General features: G+C 32.3%; 1 protein-coding gene across 1 annotated transcript; it reads left to right on the forward strand.

The window, feature by feature from the left end:
- The first annotated feature begins 17,274 nt into the window (after positions 1–17,274).
- LOC134248433 (carbonic anhydrase 2-like) lies at positions 17,275–22,822 on the forward strand. Its single transcript, XM_062730836.1, has 9 exons — positions 17,275–17,383; positions 18,673–18,702; positions 19,331–19,501; positions 19,715–19,863; positions 20,347–20,439; positions 21,261–21,324; positions 21,519–21,676; positions 22,043–22,187; positions 22,812–22,822. Exons 1-9 carry the CDS (start codon positions 17,275–17,277, stop codon positions 22,820–22,822), a joined length of 930 nt encoding a protein of 309 aa, XP_062586820.1.
- Positions 22,823–23,398: the final 576 nt, after the last annotated feature.

Consider the following 23,398-nt stretch of genomic DNA (forward strand, 5'->3'; position numbering starts at 1 on the left):
AAGTATGGATGAGAGTTATTTCTGATGAAGGATTTCATTGTCTCACCAAATCTAAGTGAAGTAAGTAGAAAACAAGGGATATAAGTCTACCTGACTTATCATACAACGACTGCCTTCAAACATTGTGCGCGTCATCTTTACCGTCATTGTCGATTAACTGTCCCGAATGTACCCCAGAGGTAGAGATATATAAAAACGAAGGCCGGAAAGTAAAAAGGGCACGAGGTCACTGTCCGTTATTTTCACTTTTTTAAATTTACCCTATCAGATAAGTGGCTCACTGCTTCTGCTTAACGTTTGGTTCGTTTCCTGTGAAGATCTATTGATGAGCTATTCTTTGATATTTCCCTTTATTCCGTTGATTTGTAAATACCCTGCATTAAGACAAAAAAGCTATCCCGAACAGTTCAGCACAACCACCTGCTTATGGTGCGTATATCTCTTAACTTTTTCAAAACTCAAAAGAATGTTCACTGAAGACTCAGATTTCAAAGTCAGATGGGCTTCTCAATGATGCATTTATATGACTATGCGTGCCAACACTCTAATTATAAAAATTTACCTGATTTTAAAGATAATTTGAGTGATGCTGTATTTTAAGTTTATATACAAGTGTATTGTAGTTATTATTTCTGTTCTAGATAGGAATATTCTCGAACCCCATTAGCCCCAAGACATGATTTACATTAGATATCCTTACGTTTTTCTCTTCTTTACAACTTCTAAGAAAATTAACATTTGTTCGTTTTTCAAAAAATAATGCAATCTCCTGGTAGGAGAATTTTCTCATTTGAATTATATAAAACAGGCTTTGTTACATATATCGTAATAAGGCTAGTATATCACAGATTTTGTTTGTTTATGGCATTATGTGCAGTAGCAAAAAGTCATATCTTAGATCGTAAACGATTTAAAAATATCTCTTATCAATTTTGGCTATTGTATATAAAAATCAATTTGACTGATTAGGCCATCTCTAAAAGGATAAAACGAGATAACGAACGGAGTAAACATGAACCCCTAAAACTTCAGAGTTGGGATTAGGTCCCATAAAGAAGTAGACATCCCCTGCCAACCGGTCACACCCGTTATGTACACCTTGTCATGATCGGGAAATAAAGGGAAAAATTAATCAGTCGACAATTCAGTGAGTATATAATAGCCTGACAATTAGTAGGAAAAAGGTCAGTCAGCATTTGTCAAATTAATAGATTGTATTTGTTAACAAGATCATTGTATCGATCATAGAGGTTACAAATTCGAAAGATGACTTTATTGAAAATTGTTGATTTAATTTCTTGTTTCTTCAACTTGTTTGACAAAATTACCTCGTTTTTGCAATTGCCCAAACACAGAATAAGCTCTAAGGTATATTGCTGCATACGTAAGGGAAGTTGCTGATTTAAACTTCAAAATAGAAGAAAATATTTGTTGACCCTTTTCCAATCAATTGATTAAAATGGTCCCGCTCTAAAACTTCGTTTCATTTTTCAGAAATATTTTTTTAAATCCATGAATTTTACCAACTTGTCTCATCTTTTTTTATCACTTTCTAAAATTGTATTTGCATTTTTTTTAATTGAGATATATTTTCCAACATTCTCACCCCAACCATTTTAAGCCTGGGTCAGAAAAGGGCAAGCAAGCAAACATTTTTACAGATCACCCTACGTCTTATTCCGTGAATATCTTATTAACGACGTTCGATCCTGATATTTAAAGTCTTAAATTTTTTTTGCCAAGCATGTTTTTAGTTTCTACATACATAGCTCAATTAAAATTCAAGTCAAAAAATGGGGGTCAATATACTTCTTTTAGCGCTACAGTACATTTAATATGACCTTTCTGCACTGAAATTTGTGTCTAAATTGAAATTGAAAATTACATCTTCGACGTTTTCCCTCCAATATTTTTATCAAATCAAAGTATGCAACAAGATGAACTCTAATTTTGTTTAAAAAGGACACTTGAAAATTGTGGGTAATAAACAGTTTCAATTTGCCTAGCACAATCAATTATTTGACCTTTCTGCACTAATAAAATGTTATTTTTCCTGCATTGAAAATAAAATAAGCAAAAAAAAAATATTTTAAAGTCTTAATCTTTTTTTGATTTTAAGCAAATAGGTCAAAGGTATCTTGAAAATTTAGAAAAGAACATCAAAAGTGGGGGTATATGATGTACATTTTCAGATATGACTAAAAAGTGTGAATTTAACGTTAAAATTGGCTCAATTTCTTTCCGGATTTTCAGAATATATTTACTATGTTTGTCACACTTTGTTGATAGAATTCATAAGAAATAATTTAATAGATATTGCAGAACCAGCATAACATGTTTCACTTCAAAAAACAGCTTTGTAAGCAACCAGCATGTAAAAATAGGCATTTAAAATTAACAATGCTGATATATTTCAAATGGAAAAAAAACTGACCATTTTCGTCTAAAAAACCTTCCGCCAAAAAATGTAGTCCCTAGCTTTATTCTACTTGAATGGAATTTAATCGAAGTTTTTTCGTTGTATAAATTTTAATTTGCATAGTAGAATTTGGTTTTATATTGTTAGAATCTAAAAATCATGCTTTATTTTATGAATAAAGGACCTGCGCGAAATACGCTCAATTATCAGGATCGAACGTCCTTAACATTCATCGATATGAGCTAATGATAGATAATATTTGCTGATAATGTCAACGCATTGACTATAGAACTTGCAAAACAATGATTCCATATGGGGCTGTTGATATCTTTGTCTCAACAACTCTTTGTTTACTAACTTGCATCGTTTTAAAAATTGTTCGTAGGTAGAGCATGTTCTTGCATTAAATCAACAGGGACACATAAATCCAGTAGGCAGGTGATGAAGGGTATATTGCTACATAAATAAGGAAATTTGATTTTAGAAAAGTGTGAGTCATAGCGTTTATCATAAAATTTTGTTGTACACTGAAAGAAAAACCTAGTGAATTTAACTAGTGTGTTTCGTTAAGCGTTGGTCGTGATTAGTTAACTTTCAGTTTACTGGTTAAGATAGTGAGCTTTGGAGCAGGGGTCGTATAGATACTTAGATACCTAGTGAAGGTTACTCATCAATTCTATAAATTTACTAATCTTATCTAGTAAATATACCAATATCTGATGAGAGTGAATCTAATAGACTAAGTTTTCTTTGTGACATTAACTAGTTATTTTTTACAGTGTAAGGGTAACGATAAACGTAAAAAAAAAAACCGACATATTTTCCGTTTATGGATTAAACTTCTCTAAATCGTTCATGGATTTCTATCTTAAAATATCATCGTTTTGACTTCAGGGAGAGTGACCCGTTCTCCCAGCACTACCATCCTAAATAAAGATTTTACAGGGCCGTGAACTATGGGGAATTAAGGTCAGACGACATGTTCCTCAAATATATGTTCTGTATTTTTTAGTATTATATGAAAAAAAAAATGCATAATTGTCATTCTTTTGTAATTTCTACATTGTTTTCAATATGTTTTTAAATATAAGATCATCAAAAATTGTGAGAAAGGCCATTCAGAAGATTACACATAAGGGTTATATAAGAGATATCACACTGTGGTATCTTGTCCAAATGCCTGGTAAGGTACCCTAATTTTTGTGAGGAAACTTGTTTAAGAACCTAGACTTCAAGGACAATTTTTTTAGGAAAAATTAATCATTTTTGAGAAACGTGTCGTCTGACCTTAATGAGAAAATTCCCGGCACCTTAATTTAAGGTAATCCTTTTTATGATAGTAACTGCGAAATCGTTGAATGTTCTATTTTTACTAAAACACATTCAAGTTGGTTAAAAAAAAATTTCTAATGAAAAATATACAAAAAAGTAAATTTAATAGCTACTAACCCAATGATATTGTTGAAAATAAATATCAGGCTCAAAAATACGTATGGGTAATTTTTGTGCTACTAGAATAATGTATTGTGCAACTAACATGACCATCAAAAAATAATCTAAAAGTGTTTAGAAACATTTTCAATATGTTACTAAATCTATTTTTTAGGAAATTGTTTTTGTAGGTCTATGCTTCTTCGAAACGCTTCAGAAACTTTTCAGCGAAGTATATCATATATTGCTGATTTGTTTCGTATTATAACAGACTGCGTATATTTACCAAAGCTTGAATGAAAACCGGAAGAGACACGACGAAGCATAATACGAGGGTTGTTCAATCAATAATGTCCTGAACTATATGACGTAAATTACAGATATCGTATGACATTAAACTTGACTTTCTCTCATTATTTTATCTTTTGTGAATTTATAACAGTTTATGTGACCACTTTTAATCACATAGTTTCTTCATGAGAAGCTGGGAAACAAGGGCTTTTCGAGACACTGCATTATATATGAATGGAAAAGAATCAGTAAACAAGAGTGAAAATAAAAGGTTCATTAAAGCTGCTGTAAAACTTGTTTAAAATCCCAAAGAAATATTAACTGAAATATGTGACATTTAGAGCAATCAATTCCTGTTTTATAGACAAAAGAGCAGGTTGATTTCAATGATAAAAATTTTATAAGGGGCATCAAAATTGGATACCCTCCTTGCCAACAAAAAATATAACAACTCATGTACTGTTCGCCGAATTTCAACAAATAATATTTGATGTTGAATGATTGACTTCAACGCACAAAGCAAATTTGATAGACATCATATTGGGGGTAGTTTACACTGTATTTAACAAACGTGTGGCGGTAAAAAAGCTTGATATTCAAAGGTCACCCTATATTTTGAAAAATGAGTGAAAATAACAGTGCATTCAAAATTTTTCACATTTATTTAAAAAATCTGTAATTGTAGTTATCCACGTTTGTTTTATTTTCAAACATATATTGGAACATGAATCTATCGCTTAAAACCCTCAAAACAAAATTATCCATTAAGATGTACTTGGTAAAAACGGCGAATGTCTGAAAAGCGCACGGGTATGCAAGAGCACAAAGACAGATTTATATGTAATTTTCTTAAACATTAGTGATTATGTTGTTCAAAATCGTATTTGGAAAGACAGTTTAATTTCTGGAGGAGTCTAGTGGGCACTTTTTTGGGCCAAAAAATCAAAAGGTTTATTAGAGGTAGGACCCAGAATAAGGAATCCACTACATTGACAGTGTCCAAACCCACATGCCCTGAAGAGTAAAGGGGTTTTCGGGATAAACAGAAAGTTAATGTTTTTTCACATTAACAATATTTGCAAAATTTTTGAACTCTTGACTTGTTTCAATTTTTAAACTTTGATAAAATACCTTTTAGAAGGAAGAAACAAGTCCGGGAAATCATTGGATCTGCCATTTTCCAGTATACTGAGGGACATACCCAAATATGAGTTCTACAAACGATCAAAACTTAGATAAAAAATGTGACGGACATGTATTTTACTTAAAAGATATTAATTAATAAAATCATGAAGAATAAATAATTGAAAAGCGTCTTTTACTTCTTCCTGAGCACCGAGGACATTATTAATTGAACAGCCCTCGTACCTTTTAATTTTGCTGTCCCCTTCTAGCAAGTGTAATTTTCAATAAAATATTTTTAAAAAAATGAAATTCTGCATGTTTATTAAAAAAAAGTTTAAAAGAGATTCGGCAGAAATTATTATCAGAAAAGTCTTGAGATTTTATGAAAAATTTCGAAGATTATTTATTCTGCAGCTGACCAAGAGCATGGTGCGCGTATAAACAATATTTATTGCGAGGCACGCTACAGGGGTGTTCCCATTTCGCCTTAACTGTGAAATACAGGTAAGAAAAGTAAAAAAGTACCAAGGCGAAATGGGAATTCTAGTACAGGTATTTGTAAATAATATTACTGGGTTGATATAAAAATTCATATGATAAAAGTTCCCTTCTACCCAGCTGATCCCAACTACAGGGTGTTTACGTCCCGTTCACATATTTGTTCCTTTGATATATATAAGTCTTTGAGATCAATCACTTATTCGTTATTTTCTTGTTGTTTTTTTTTTCATTCAAACAGTTTTTATTTTTAAATCCTATCTTGATATAACATTCATGTAACATTTTTGAACGGCGTTAGAAGTTCGCTGAAATACATTGTAAACTAAAAATTCACGTTTATTTTTCTCATCAAAAAGTGTGTTAATGAAAAAAAATCCAAATTTCTATTATTGATTTGAAATATCTTAACACCATCTTTAAGAATATATTTATGTTCCTATTCCTGTTTATAATTTTTAAGAGCAACACCTGGACTCATGACCAATAATTAACATTTTTCTTAACGCAAAAAGGTTAATGCTACATGTAATAACCAATTGATATGTAACTGATAAAATATTGACTTGTGTTACAACACTGATAATCACACCTGTCTGAAATCTGGGTACGATCACTTATTTGAACAATGTTGTTTTCTATTAAGAAGACTAAATGTAACCCTGGGGTTATATTTAGCTGTATAAACTGCGTGTTCCCGTTTTCCATTTACGTGGTCAGCGTTTTAAGAATAAAACAAGGACACGGGGTCATTGATTTGCGTCTGTGATAAAAAAAAAACCGCAACACCCGCCCGATGAACCATTCAAATATAAATTTTAATATCTTCTTATGTATCCGCAAGATTTTCCTGGACAGTCATGCCATAGAACACATGATATCCAACGTGTTTGATGATGAATATTCAGATCTATAGACCTTCACATTCTCCTTTTAGATCGGCCCGTAATAAAATCTGACCACTGAACACATGGTTTTGAGTCTTTCTAAGAATTGTTAATTTAAAATGAATTAAAAGCAATTTTTAACTTTCAGAATTTGAGCATGACAGGTTTTCAAAATAAAATAATGGATGGGGCTGGGGGGCTTTAATTCCTATCTAAGTATAAATCTAGACTGTGGACATGACAGATGATATGGCAATGGCCGAATCTGGCCCCTAATTTGATGAAAACATCAGAGCGCAGTAAAAATTGTGAAAGGTTGTTCTAGTAAAAACCTCAAATTATGCTTGTTTTAAAACAAACACTCATTTTGATTCACGGTAGGCACAAGAGGTTGCAGAAGCAGAACATTTTCCCGAATTTCCTCAACTTTAGTGGAATTTTGTCAAATCTGAAATACTTTTTAATGCGGAAAACGTAGAGCACAAGGTTTCCTATATGAGATTATTATACACAATTTGCATCTGAAACTAGTATAAGAGATATACAACGTTGGTAGATAGGGAAGAATGTCCCCTATGTTTCTACATTCACTATTGTCAATGGTTTCTGATACATGCACTCTTCTTTCTCTGTGTACATGTATCTCATAATTTAGAACCAGAACTTTTGTGGTAGGGGTTACACATGTTACATGTTTTATTGAATTCTAAAAGACACCCCAAACCAAGGGACAAACAGTGTCTTTTTAATTTTGATGGGGGTTGTGCATGTTTACAAAAAGGGGTTAACTAAGAATTTGTTTCGGCTACGTTAAAATTTTACAACTCAATAAACATGATAAAACTCCGACCTTGCAGTTTTGACCACGCTGCCTAAGATCCGCGTAGGGTGCATACATGTTCTTTTGCAGTCCTTTTAACATTTTAGTAGTAATAAGGATGGAAAATAAGGCTGATCAAGATAAAGACTCTGTTAATGGATTTAAACTAACTATTGTTTTTAAAATGTCAATGACATTAAATATTCTGTTTAGTCTGTTTGTTTGTTTGTTTGTTTTTTTTGTTTTTTTTTGTTTTTTTTTTACGCAAAACATGCATTCAGTTAGAGTAAACTGTATTTAGTTGTTCATTGTCAAAACCATAATATTTTTTGTTGGGTACAAAGAAACAGCACAAGAGGTTATTATTCTGCAAACCACAAGAGTACGGTGATTTACGTAGGAATGCTGACCCTTGTTTACGCTTGATCATCCCTAGGCCTATGGTCTGCGGTTAATAATGTGCATCAGCTGCCTTAAGATGCATGTGATAATTCATTGTGGTTGATTTTGAAATAAAATAAATAACCCCACCCACTCACGCTATCCTGTGTAATTATTAGTTGGTAGTCTATAGAACTATTTGATTTGATTTCAATCGATTTGATGCGTCATGAATTATGTTATGAATTTTCAGACACTACAATTTACAATTCGTTTTAAACTATTACTTAGTAAAAATGACTTTTTTCAAACAGATTTGTGATTTTTTTTTTTTTTTTTTTTGCAATTCTTAAACAAAACTGCTGTTATTATTTAGTTAAACAATATTCACATGTGGATTCAACATCGCGTCGAGCATTCCTACGAAAGACAAATAGGGCCACATAAAAAATATTTTTTTTATTTCGTAATTACGAGATCTTTTCTCGTAATTACGAGACAATTATCTCGTTATTACGAGAAAAGATCTCGCGTAATTACGAGAAAGGATCTCGTTATTACGAGATAAATTTCTCGCTATTACGAGAAAAGACCTTGTAATTACTAGAAAAGATATCGTATTTTAGAGTTAATTATCTCGTAATAACGAGAAAAAATCTCGTTATAACGAGTAAATTATCTCGTAATTACGAGAAAAGATCTCGTAACAACGAGAAAAGATCTCGTTATAACGAGTTTATTATCTCGTAATAACGAGAAAAAAATCTCGTAATTACGAGATGATTATTATACAATTATTGCTGTTTTTAGGTCAATACAGATGATTTAGCCATCTGAGGAGTACAATATTTTCCGAGCCCGAAGGGCGAGGTGAATATTGTACTTTGAAGATGGCTAAATCATTGTTTGACCGAAAAAACAGCAATAATTGTTTTTTTATATTATTCACTGATAAATTGATACAGCTTATTTTATTAACTCCTAGCCAAATACAAGAAAGAAACAGAATTTAAATTGTGAATAAACCTTACCAGTCGTATCGATTTGAAATGTTTTTTTTTAAATCAATTTTAGTTGCCATGAAAAAAAAATATATAATGTCAATCTTTTTCATATGATAGATTTTGACAGGATTAGGAGTATTATCAGAGAAAACTATCTGACAAAAAGTAAAAACAGTAAAAAAAAAATGTTCAGTAAAAGTGTTAGAGAGGGATCCCTGCATCCCCTTTCACATGTACCACCCTCACCTAAAAAATATATTCCCTAATGTTTTGTTCACATGAAAAAAAAAATCATAGTCGTTTAAATAGCTTTCTAAAACAATTTGTATAAATTTGGAATTTCGCAATCTATATTTTAGATCAATGTAGAGGAAATAAATCCTTGTATTGACCTGGAACGTCACGTGAAAGTTAATACAACATAATATTTTTCTAACATAGTTGGATCCCAGCCAGATGGAAATAGCTTTCCATCTCAGCGAGATGGAAATTATTCAATCATATAAAAAAATATACATTTATGCCATTATCATGGAATTTTTTCTTTAATAAAAATGCATGTGTGAAGAGGACAGTTATTAAATTGAGCTTAGATCTTTTTTCATAATTACGAGATCTTTAATCGTTATAACGAGATATTTAATTCGTAATAACGAGATCTTTTCTCGTTATAACGAAATAATTAACTCGTAATTTCGAGATAATTGACTCGAAATAACGAGATCTTTTCTCGTTATAACGAGAAAATTAACTCGTAATAACAAGATCTTTTCTCGTAATTACGAGATCTTAACTCGTATAACGAGATAATTAACTCGTAATTTCGAGATAATTGACTCGAAAGAACGAGATCTTTTCTCGTTATTACGAGAAAATTAACTCGTAATAACAAGATCTTTTCTCGTAATAACGAGATCTTTTCTCGTTATAACGAGATGATTAACTCGTTATAACGAGATCTTTTCTCGTTATACCGAGATAATTAACTCGTAATTTCGAGATAATTAACTCGTAATAACGAGATCTTTTCTCGTTATAACAAGACCATTAACTTGTAATAACGAGATCTTTTCTCGTAATTACGCGATAATTAACTCGTTATAATGAGATCTTTTCTCGTTATAACGAGATAATTAACTCGTAACTACAAGATCTTTTCTCGTAATTACGAGATCTTTTCTCGTAATTACGAGATAATTAACTCGTAATTACGAGATCTTTTCTCGTAATAACGAGACCATTATCTCGTAATAACGAGATCTTTTCTCGTAATAACGAGATAATTAACTCGTAATAGCGAGATCTTTTCTTGTTATAACAAGATAATTAACTCGTAATTACAAGATCTTTTCTCGTAATTACGAGATCTTTTCTCGTAATTACGAGATAATTAACTCGTAATTACGAGATCTTTTCTCGTAATAACGAGACCATTATCTCGTAATAACGAGATCTTTTCTCGTAATAACGAGATAATTAACTCGTAATAACGAGATCTTTTCTCGTTATAACGAGATCTTTTCTCGTTTTAACGAGATCTTTTCTCGTAACTACGAGATATGTGGCCCTATTCGGCTTTTGTACATTCCCCTACCCAGCCGTTAACGTATTTAATTTTTGTTCTGGTACAACTTGTTTAAAAAAACTCTACTCACAATAAATTCACATTTAACGTGTTGATTCTAAAAAAAATCCTGCCATACCTTTGAATTGTTTGATTTTCAAGTTTTGAGCATTTTTTTTATTTCGCTCCTCAACAACAAAACACCCCTCAATTCACTATTTGCCGTTTTGAAATTTCTGAATATACAAAGGTTAACGAGTAAATTATAATAAAAAATACCACTTTGAAAAACCATCTATGTTTAAATTCATACAGTTGTTATGTGCACATAATGTTAAGGACCTTCGTAATTTGGGAAAATTTTGTACCATGCTTTTAACTTACGTGATGAATGTCATATTGCCTTACAAACAAATTATCGCAAATCTCGCTCAAAAGTATACACTTTGACTTTATCAGCATTGCGTTGGGTGACGACACATTTGGATTTAACAGTTTTACAATTCATTTCGGCTATATTCAAACTATACAATGCAACAAAGAATCTGATTGGTGCTTTTTTATAAGCCCGCCCACTGTCTCATGGAATGTTTCTAAGAAAGAACAGCTGTAGAAAACTTGTAAACAAGTGGTAGGCCCCCTTTACTGAGCGAAGTATTCAGAGGACAATATTTTATTAAATTAGTGTGAGTGTGGGTAACCTTTAATGATCTTCAAATAATATCTGTCCCAGGACTGGCTTTAAAATGATACACGTCACCAGGGGCATATTTTTGCGATTGAAAAACACGGCCGTTTTCCCCGTTTTTTTCTTCAGTACATGTATCAACATCAATAAAATTAAACGTACTTAGTTTTGGTATATGTAAGTGATATTAATTATTTTATAGTGAACATATAAATTATATTCGCCATTACAGTAAAAAGTGCACTGCACAAGGATTTCGTTTTTTTTCCAGATCGCAAGTTTAAATATTGCCATGACGACAATTAAAATAGGTATGCAGTGCACACACACATTTGAAACATGGTATTTTTGATACTCGGGACAACAAAACTGTTAACTTTTAATTAAATCCGATGTTTTACCACATATGAATTTATATTTTTTTCAACGGGTGCTTCGGTATTATTAAGTATATAGCTGGATATGTTTTACGCATGTACGCGTTTTCAATTTGCACCAACGAAAATTGAAAATGCCGTGAATAGAAAATCGGCAGAATTACATGTAGAATAAAATGAAATTAGTGTTTGTCATCAAACGATATACATGTACAGTCTGCGATAGGTATATGTCACATGCTATAAAGTGATTTCATAGTAAGTCTTTGTTGTTTTTTTCTCAAAAAGTCACCATCAGATTTCGACCATCACAAGGCCGTTGGACGCTTTCCAACTTACAAAGGCAAATGATACTGCACGAGAGTGGGCGGGTCCTAATCAACCAATTAAAGCGCTTGTTTTATAGAATGCAATCCGTGATTCAAATTGTTCAATTGTCAAATCCAATAGTATCAATACTCGAGGCAACGCTATTTCGGCCGCAGTGTAATACTTTCAAGCGAGATTTGCGATAAAAATGGTGTGTACATTCTCCATAATCATGATATTGATTGTATAATGCTGACTGTTAAAAAAAATACCCTCGCTATGCTTTACTGTTTACATGTTATAAATTTATATTGTATACAATAAGATGTATGTCTTACGTAATAAAGTGAATTAAATATCTGAAAATGTAAATGTTTTTTTTTTATTTTCAACAAGTCAGAAATATTCCGTTTCTGGATTTTACATTACTTCAATTGTCCACTCAAAGAACTTATAAATTTTAAAAGGGTAATAATTTTTTCTGAAGAATGTTGTTTGAACCAGGCAAACTTCTGAAAAAATAAAAGTGACATAATGCGTCGCAAGTTAAGTTCTTCTCAAACAAAAGGGGAGCTCTCTGTTATTACCAGGCGGGCAAAACAACTGAAGGTGAATTATTGAATATTTGTTCATGTCGTGCTGTCTTTGAAATTTTATGGTTCTCCGTATCCTTTCTTGACCAAGAATAAATAAATTTTGATACAACTCGAAATGTATATGTATTTATACATTGTGCTTATAAATATTGGAAAAGTTGAAATACCTTTGGTTTTCATCCATCCACCAGGTACAGTATACTAGTGTGTCATCTTAAGGTCACTGGAGTAAAAGGTCAGCTACACCAATGATTCTCCAATAAGTGATATTTTTGCCAGCAGCAAAGTATGAATTTAAATATTATTTCTATATTTAACTCGGTCTATATAGGGCCGGGTACCTCTCCCCCGAGATCAGATCAGAATTAGCCGAGCTAGGGAACTCAGAGATATGTCTGTTACCAGGACTCTCTTCATTGTGGCGCTCCATTGTCTCCCAATGTATTCCACAGCAGAAGGTTCGATTTGATTAATTTATTTATTTTTTGTTTCACAATTTATGCTCTATTTCCATCCCCTTTTCCTATTTATTTTTAGCTGTTTTAGGCTTTTTTATTTTGTAAAAAGATTTAGTGAAATTCGTATAATTACTGATTTTGATGTATTTTGATGAATTTTCATGAATTACTACACATATATCAGAATTTTTTTTCCCTGCAATATGATGTATGTGGAAAATATTGTGCATGCAGATTGGTATCTTTGTCATTCATGCCTGCAAGAAAACAAAATTTTAAAAGCTTAGATTTTTCCAAAAGATAAACGTTTAATTATAAAAATGGCTTTTTCAGCATTCCTTGCAGGGCGTTTTTGGGCTTGACTTTCTCAAATTGATTCTAAAGCAAATTTAACAATTAGCGTTGTCTCTCTTTTCAGACGGTTGTTGAATTTAAAAGTACTCACTTCTTTGTCAGGCAGAGCCACCTTAAATTTCTATTCGGTTCATTATATTTTAATTTAAATATCGGAATAAAAATCAATTGTTTTTCATGCAAGTGTCTCTTACAAAAAAATAAGGAAGGAATGAAAGAAAAAGATTTTGATTGGAATTATTTAATGGAATATTGAATGCTGCATTTACGAAAAATGAATAATTTATTCTTTTTTTTTTTCAAATATTTCGAGATACTTTTACCTATCTTAATTATGCCCCCGATGAGACCATGACTTGGTAAAAAGAAATATATGTACTCTTATACTGAAATCAACTATTGTTTATTTAAACAGCTTATTACCGCATATCAATCAAATTATAACTATCTAAGACTTTCTTCGACTTTTTTGTACTTGAATTATCGGTTTTCTGATTTAGCGTTTGATAATGTCTGGTTAAATGACGTAGGTGACCCGCTCTCCCGTCTGTTTGGAGATCGGAATCATCTGTCCATCTGCTCTGTCCATATAAATAAGGACCGGGTCCGGTTTATAAAATATATACGTTTGATCTTGAATCTGTCAATATGCACTTACTATTGATAACTGTGTGTCTAGGATGGAACTTGGACTTCACGACCGCTGGTGTTGGTAAGATTTATATTTTGTACACTTTTTTCTTCGGAAATTAAAACTTAAAATTATATAATTAAAGAAAAATGTTACTTTAAATAAAAGCAGATTGTGTTTGCAATAAAATTCATTTTTTTTTCTTGATTCACCAGAATCTGATTTTACTTGAAATTATAATACCTCGTGAGATTAAGTGCATTCCTCATATTATCACAATTAACGTTTCTTTTTCATTTTTTCCCTACATTTCGAAAGAATGTAAATGCTTTTGCATTTATTTTAAAGAAATATCCATAAAAATTAGAAATATTGTCATTTGTTCACAATTCCATGTTAATAAATGTCTAATTAAGTCATACAACTTCATTTCGTTAGTTATAAATGTAGCCTGCGGAGAGAGTATCACATAAATAACGGAATTCAGAAGGTCACAAGGCAAAAGATTACAACTGCGATAATTTTTTGCTATTGCAGAACTCTGCAAATACACCTTATTATAAAACGAAATAATCATGTTGTGTTTTTTTAAATTGTTTTTTTTTTTAATTTGAATATGGACAAAAGACTTAATAGCCGTAATGAATTTAAAAATGTAGAACATACATGTACCAAAGACAGAAGTTATCTTTAAATAGCAAACATTGTAATGAGACATTATGTTCTCTAACAGTTTATTGGATCGGTCGGGACTGGGGTAGCGTGGGTTACTTTAGACTCCATACGTAGAGGACTTCTACGATGACACCCGAATCTCTCAGTTTATTTAAACTTTCTTCCTTAGAGTGCCCGAAATTCGCCTATGGAATTGAGAAAACGTTTCAACTTCTGTTTAACATTGCATAAAGTTTTTTGACCTAGTCTAAGATGTTTTACGTGTTTAATGTCAGTAGGACAAAAAATTATCACGTAAATAATTATTTTCATTGTTTTTATGTCTAAAGAGGAAATGGACAATCTTTTAAAAATTTCATCACGAAAAGCATTAGTTTTAAAGAAATTCAACAAATTTCAGTAGTGTTTTATTTTTTTCACTATTTTGATAAGGCTAGTACACGTAATTCATAAAAGAAAACATTTTTTATATATAGGGAGACAATTATTGTTGAGAAAGAACGGCTTAATTGCATTGATTAATAATCTTTCGATGTAGCATTAACCATACATAATTTTCTAACCCCTCTTCCTATTTTTTTTTTAAAATTCGAGTTCTAGTTCACTTTTTCCTTTGAAATATACCCTGTTCACCTAGACAGTACTGTAGTGGACAGAGCCTAATAGTTTCCAAAGAAAACAGTTTATATTCAGTACAGTATATCGCACTTAAATTTATAGTTTTTATACTGACAGGTTTTTATTAAACTTCGATTTCTTTCTGATGCAAATCTACATATTGTTTGTAATTACGTCACACAAGGTGTCAAAACACATGTTAGTACTGGTAACACATTTTTGCGCTGATGCTCTTGTCTTGAAATTCTTAGATAAGTGTCCTTTGTTGTTTACTAATTGCCTACAATTAATATTGCTCTGTCAATTTTTCGTGATTTTTTATTTGGTGATGCGTATTCTGATATTGAAAATTAAGGTTTGTCACTCGTAAAATTTGTTTTATCAGGATTTTTTTAAGAAGTATACTTTGGATAAGTACTCATATAATATGACTAAAAATCGCAGAGAAAATAGGTGGTCAGTGTGCTTCTTGCTTAGCTGCAGTACAATTAATTTGACTTTTTTGCACTTAAATTTTAATTTTTTAAAAACACTTTAACCTTTATAATATTTTATCAGATGTTACAATGGCAATACATATTATATTCGCAAAATGGTTTGAATAATAATCAGCCTATTTTTAGCAGTTCGAGTTGCGCGGTAGACCCTTTTGTGTGACCCTTTTGCACTAAAAGAAAGAAACATTCTTGGGGTATTAAAATCTATACCGAGCGCAGCGTGGCGGCGCGCAGCGCCGCTCGCGTAGCAAGCTCAATAGATTAACGTGTACAAAGAGAGAAAATTCAGGTTGAAATCTGCACATTGATCCAAGAAATTTTTAAGAGTCCACGTGAAAACATTTTTCAATCCCATCCTTTGCAGTGCATAGCAACATGGTGGCTAAAACATAGCAACAACTTACTTTAAAAAAATTACAAACAACGATTAAATGGCTTACGCATAGCTCAAGGCTTGGTCAATCCAGTGGTTTCTATTGACTTTATTGATAAAATTTCGAACTCCTGTGCTCCATGCCACAAAACTATCGTTTGTGTTCTAAGTCAACTGGACTTTTTATTTTAAAAATAGACGTCATATTTTCGTCACTTTAACGGCTCGGGTATTTCCGATATTGTCGGAAAGTTCCGAAAAGTTCAGAATCTCGATCCCGATGCCTGGGAAGTGATGAACTGAGGATAGGCAGTGCAAGTAAAAGTGTAAAGGTTTTTGATAGTTTTAAAAATAACTGCGCTCGCCCGAACGGTCACATCGTAGAACATATTATAATTTTATGTAATTAAATATTTTCTTGAATCAAACTTTGACTTCTTAAGTATATATCTTCAATTCTCCCCAAAGTTTGTTGAGGGAAGGTGTACTGTGACAATTTGTTCCTTTGTTCGTAATCCATATAATGAGACCAATATAAAATATTCCTAGCATACATGTATCATAACAGAAAATATTCTCCGAGTAAAAGTATATGAGGCTAATATTCTAAGATATAAAATTTGATAAATGCAGAATTATCTTCTTAATATCCTTCCACCACAAGAAATAGTCCCTCATAAATTTTGTTTCCTTGAGCGTTTTTGAGCAGATTTTCATTGAACGTTGAGTGATTTATATTGTTTAAATTAAATATGTTAAAAAATTTGAATTATAATGAATAATTTTGAAGTATTATTTTTTTTATGTGAAATTTTCTAAAGAGCTGACGAGCTCGAGTGAAGTACATTAAGTGCATTGTTAAATTAATGTTCGATTGTTCTTATATAATTAGCCTGAACTTATTAATATAAAGAACTGTGTACTGTTTTTAGTTTTGTTATATATATTTAAATGATTTGCCTGCTCTTACTCTTTCATGCTTTGTGGAAATTTTAATTTGAAGTGGTATACGTGACTATTTAGACAAATTAGCATAGTGTTCTTATAATTCAAGCCCACAAACCTAAATGTCTGATTTTCAAATTCAGCATTTTTAGACCTTCTCAGCCTCTCGTTGGGTTATATGTCATCTATTTGGAGAAAGCTTATCTGTCAGCATACGTTTACTGCGAATCGTAACGTCACAATTTTTGGTGTTTAGTTTTTAGCGTTTTAGGCTGCGTTATACACGCTACTGAGGTTACAGGATTATTTTTGGGGATAACTTTCAGCTCCATAATGCAGTTGTGTACAGGTTTCTACCAGTGTCTAGACTTAGTTTTTATTGTGTCGTGTTTATCAGTTATCGTCAATGCAGGCGGTCTTCATCTTCATCACTACCACCATGGTAAGAAATCCACTTCTACCCCCCCCCCCCCCCATCCCCTCATTCAAACTTCGATCGATGATTTTTTCTAAACCAGGATTGATTTTTTTCCTGTAAATGCACGGTTGTTTAAAAGCTGAATTGGCAGTTTGGAATTTAAGGCATGTTGTCCTCTGATATCAAAATGTATTTCTTTTATTCTTCTTATTTTAACATTTTTATGAAAAACATTTTAACAATACTCTAAAAAACAATCGGATCATATCGAATTTAATATTAAGAACCATTTATTTTGTGTTGAAATGGGAAAATCTATTTATAAATGAAGAAAAACAAGGTAAACTACATTGAATTAAGGGATTTAAGACATCTGTGATAAAGCTTTTGAACGTCGCATCGGCTTTTTAAGTCCGGAAAGGCATAAAAAAGAAACAGAAATAGTTTTTATACACAAAAATATTTAATTTGAGGTGGGATGGGATCGCTGCTTTTTGAAAAGCTGGGGTGTACAATGGTGTGTGAATGTTCTACCATGTTATACAGGAAGGGGGGACCTAAGTATGAAAATTGTCAAACATTATTAAAAAACTCTCCATCAACCACTCACACACATGCGCACTGATCCATATGTACTACATTCGGGTAGTCCCGTCCAACCCCTTAAAACAAAAATAAAATAAAAAAAAACTGATGGCTCCGTAAAGCAACATATAGAAGGTTAAATTTTCTCAAATGCAAATCAAACAGGTTGAGACCCAGAGTAATAATCTGAGAAATATGTCAGCCATAGTCCCACCCGGTCAAAATCATGGCCAAGGTTAAAGTTTTTACAGACAAACTGACCAACAGACAGACGGACAGGGCAAAAACTATATACCTCCCAAAAATTTGTTGACGGGGGCATAAAATAACACAAAGCAAGAAACGGGATATCCCTGGAACTCTTTCTAACTCGTTGAATACTTTAACAATGGGACTAACATGTATACAGAAACCTAGAGGTTCTCTGGGGATGTTAAATATAATAAATCTCTGGATGTATGCTTAGAGACAGAAATAACAGCCGTGTACTTAGATGGCCCGAATCACGGCCTGACGTCTGGGAGATAATTTTACAGTTTTATACCTGTTTGACAGACAGACAAGAATTTGAATAACTCAATTTTGTGGTTATTAAAAATAATCAAGGTCTCTAAAAAAACGTGTATTTTTCGACACGGGGAAATAGACTCGGTGATTTATAGACTGAGTTATCAAAGATTAAAATATTTATGTCTGTTCAATTTAAAAGAATTTTAACTTTCTTTCAGGAAACGATTGGAGTTATGAGGGAGATCATGGTGAGTAGGGGGGATAAAAGGAGAGAGAGAGAGAGAGAGAGAGAGAGAGAGAGAGAGAGAGAGAGAGAGAGAGAGAGAGAGAGAGAGAGAGAGAGAGAGAGAGAGAGAGAGAGAGAGAGAGAGAGAGAGAGGAGAGGAGAGAGAGAGAGAGAGAGAGAGAGGGGGGAGGGGAGAGAGAGAGAGAGAGAGTTATATGAAATACAGAAAACACATGATTATTAAAGTAATTTTACATACAAGTAGGTAATACCCACATTTATTTCACTAGCACCTTCAATGATCATTGAAAATCTTTCCTTCCTTTTCTGAATGTTGAATTGAAATATTAATAAGTTTTACTCAAATTTGGAAAATATATTTCATAAAAAGTATCATAAATGTTTTAATTTGGAGGCGGTATTAATTAGATTTTGTACGAATCTCAGAGGTATATAACTAAAATTTCTCATGACTTTCATTAACTTTCATTAACTTCTAAACTGATCTGAACTGAAGTCGACAGTCACATGCTTTACTAGACAGAAAAAAAAATCTATCATCAAGATAAATTACATGGTGGCAGATGAAGCCTCTTAAAGGTCACATGAAAAGTACAATTCTCTGACACATTCTTGTTCTCACCTGCCAGGGCCGAGTCATTGGCACTCCGTGTTCCCCACCTGTGGGGGTGACAGTCAGTCCCCCGTCCACATCGAGACCCACAAGGTGTTCGTGGACCGGAAGCTGACCCCGTTTGAGATGGAAGGTTACGACCAGGTCCAGAACGTCAACATGAGTCTGACAAACAACGGACATACAGGTTAGATTGATAGTCGATTGTTAGATCACTTGATACTTGTATCATAATAAATAACATAAATAATGCTAAAATATTGTACTTTGCATTTTATAACCTATGCCCTATACAGAAATGTTATGTTTTGTATTCAACATGTTCAATTAAAGTAGATTTCAGATTTTTAAAAAAAAGAAAAGATTATTACATTTTATAAACTTATGTTTTTGTATACAGTTAAGGTGGACCTGTTGGGCGCCCAGCCCGTGTTACGCGGTGGTGGACTGTCAGATGACTTTAAGGTGGATCAGTTCCACTTCCACTGGGGAGCGGCAGACGACAGGGGATCAGAGCATGCGCTAGATAACCAACGTTATCCAATAGAGGTACATGTACAAAAATAAAAATACACAAATAGATTTAAAATGATGAATTAAAGATATAAAAACTTTAAAAAGAAAGATAATCATTTAAAAAACCAGAAATATTTCTTACGTAATAAGCATTCAGCGAAATATAAAATAGTTTTAATAATTTAGGAATTTAACCAGGAAAAATAATTGACATGATAAAAGAAAAAGAAAAGACTGATTAATATTTGCATTTAGGGAGTTTCATTGTACTCATAAAACTTAAACATGTAAAGTTATTAAACTAAGACGAAGTTAGTCAAAGGATACTATTATAGCTCATGTATTTCTTACTTTTCTAATTGCCCCTTTCATTTTTTTTTAATTAAGTAGCATCAAGTGCCTGTGCCCCTTTCTAAAACAATTTTATGCGGAAATTAAACGACTATCTTATCTGCAAGTGCACCAAAATGTAGAAATTGATAAACTCATTAAACTGTTGATTCTTCTCCATTGTAGATGCACATTGTCCACCATTCTATAAACTATGACGATCTCTCTCAGGCCATGGACAAAGCCAACGGACTCAAAGTTCTGGGATTCTTTTTTGAGGTAAAATCTACAAGGCACACACTCAGTGGTAATAAATACCAAATTATCGTTATATATCCAGCTTACTATGTTTAACATCAGTATGGGTAGTTTTGGATAGGTCTGCATTTAGCAAGATTTACTTCCCGTAGGCCCTTGCTTTGTATTGAGGTCCAACAAGCAAATTTTCCTCTTTCAGCGACCGATTTCAAAATTGAATATCAGGAATAAAAGTGCAAATCCTTTTAAATCTTGCATTTGAAGTTAACATCTCACAGTTGAATCGTTTTTCAAAATATCTACAGCGAGACAAGCTATTGACGAACACATTAATGAAACAAGAATACCAATAATCATTTCCAAGTCAAAATTTTGCAAGTTCGGTTCACCTGGACTAAACTATTGGAACATGGTCAATACAATGACATAGCTTTTCATCAGATACAATCACTTCTGACTTTCATAAGTTTCTCAACTGTTTGGCCATAATTCACCTGTCTACAGAGATAGGTGTTTGATTTGCTCCCGATTTGTATGATGAAATTGTTTGCTGTGCGTTATTCGCATAATTTATCATTCTTTAACAATATATCAATACTTTCAACAATAATTTTTTAAATTTACTAAAACATATCAAGTTATAACAACCTGCTAAATTCTTATTAAAACATCACAAAAAGCTCCATCGTCGGAAACCCACGGTCTGTCTGGCTTCTCCGAGTCCCTTTTTTTTTTTACATATGGTGAGACTTTTATTGCTTATTTTACATGTTTTATTAAAAAAAAAACAATGCCAAAAAAGAAAAAAAAAAACTGATTCAGATTAATTGATTGATTTACAGATCGGGGAGGAGAATGCACAGTTCGAGAAAATTATCTCTCATTTCAAAGATATCGCCCATAAAGGTAGGTCTACTAGTATATAATCTAAGACATATATGCAGCAGATACCTTTATAATTGATAACAGGTCAATGCATGAATTATTTCCAACAAGCAAATAATTTCTTTCTGTCCAGAAATGATATATAGTGTGTAATATTTTCATAGTTTAATATGAAGAATCTTATTTTTTATACGTTACATAATGCCTATTTTTAGACGACCACGTGGAGATCTCTGCTATCCCCCTTCGCTCACTCCTGCCCTCTGACCTCAGTACGTACTACCGGTACCTGGGCAGCCTGACCACGCCCCCTTGTTATGAGACCGTCATCTGGACATTGTTTAAGGAGACGATCAAAGTGTCAAGGAGACAGGTACATGGGTTTATCTTCACAAAACTTAATTATCAGGGTCTCAAGGGGACATGTCTGAGAATTCATTGAAACATCTCCATGAATTTACAATTATCAGTGTCATCACGGAGTGAATGATAGGACTGCCATATATTGATAAATTGTCAACTGTGGTTTTACAAAAATTAAATTTCAATATTCAACATACATGAACATTTGTACTTGAAACGTTTTCCGTATCTGACAATTTGTTATTTTTGTGCTGAGCATGATAAAAACCTAAATATAGCTCCAAAATCCTAACTTGTAAAAAAATAATATTTCTGAAATATTGCTTGAAAAAATCCATACCAACAGTTATTAAATAATATGTCTTTAAAATTGCAGCTTGAAATTTTCCGCCATGAAGTGAAACAAAACTATCCCACAGAACCGGATAAAGAATTAACGGACGACTTCCGGCCTATCCAGCCTCTAAATCGTAGAATAATCTACACCAGTAACATTAATGGAATAAGACAAAAACCTCAGAGTATTGATTCACAGAATTCTTCATCTGTGGCCAAGTTCTCTTTAATTAATTTTCTTACTATTTTATTTTTTATGTGTTTCATATAATATGTTGTCGATAATTTATATTTTTTACTAGATAATAGCCTCTTTTTTTTTTAGAAGAGAACACTCATTTTTTTCTTTTTTTTATTTGAGAAACGTCATCTCTTTTCTTCAACAAAATAACTTTATGCATGTTATGACACACATTTCTTTTCTTTATATGGTACCATCATTGTATGTTGAATCATTTTATTAATGACTTTTATGTCAAAGCAATCAATTATCAATACATGGCTTGACATTCATATGTCAAATTCAATCCTTCGTCCCAACTGTGATACCCATATATTTCTTTAATTTTTTTTAATTCTTTTCTTATTTTCTTTTCTGGAATCTTTGTCTTCTGGAAGTACATGTATAACATGTTCATATTTTCCTTTACATGAGAATAAATGAATCATAACTAGTAGATGAATCTGTTAATCTTAAGAAAGACTTTGTGCATTCAAGTGTTGATTTTAATCTGAATGAAATAAAATTATGATGATAAAATATATTGCAATGTTTTCTTGTTTCTAAACATTAACTGTGTGTTTTTAAGGATACAAGTAGGCTTATATAGCCCCAGACGTTTGTTTACTACTGTTCAGTTAGAAAGCAAACACGTCAATTGAAACAGTGCGAATACATTGTAGGGAGGAGAACAAACAAGAACGTGTTAGAATAGGATAGGACGGATAGGTGCATGAAGTGGTAAGCATCCGCTGCCAACCGGTTACCTCCACCGTGTGGTACTTGTCACGATCGGGTAAACAAAACAAGAAGCCCACGGGCCTTATAGGTCACCTGAGTATTGTGCAACAACTTTCAAACAATTAAATTTATTATCAAAGAATAAATGTATTTTCGCTATATAATCAATAGAGCACTGCCCTAACACCAGAACCCCTGACCCTCACTGCATGAAAAGTCGGGTTTAATTTTACCTTAAATGTGATTTAAATGCTGCGATTATTTAATGTTTAAATGAATATTATAAAATATTGTGGGATCGTAAATGTCAGAAAATAATAAGCATTTAATACGAGTTTAATGAAAAATTAAAAGAACAAATTTAATAAAGTTTGGAAAATTGTAAACTTACTAATACGTTCGGATTTTAGACTGCCGTAAACAATTATTATATCT

The sequence above is a fragment of the Saccostrea cucullata genome, unplaced genomic scaffold, assembly GCF_032062105.1.
Source record: "Saccostrea cucullata isolate Sc308-1 unplaced genomic scaffold, CSIRO_AGI_Scuc_v1 ctg9620, whole genome shotgun sequence".
Classification (NCBI taxonomy): domain Eukaryota; kingdom Metazoa; phylum Mollusca; class Bivalvia; order Ostreida; family Ostreidae; genus Saccostrea; species Saccostrea cuccullata.

Excerpts from the sequence above, each read along its gene's own strand:
- LOC134248433 (XM_062730836.1), top strand. The coding sequence starts at position 17,275 with ATGCAGTTGTGTACAGGTTTCTACCAGTGTCTAGACTTAGTTTTTATT. Across the intron at positions 19,502-19,714 it reads GACAAACAACGGACATACAG|TTAAGGTGGACCTGTTGGGC; the intron begins GTTAGATTGATA and ends TTTTGTATACAG. Across the intron at positions 19,864-20,346 it reads ACCAACGTTATCCAATAGAG|ATGCACATTGTCCACCATTC; the intron begins GTACATGTACAA and ends TCTCCATTGTAG.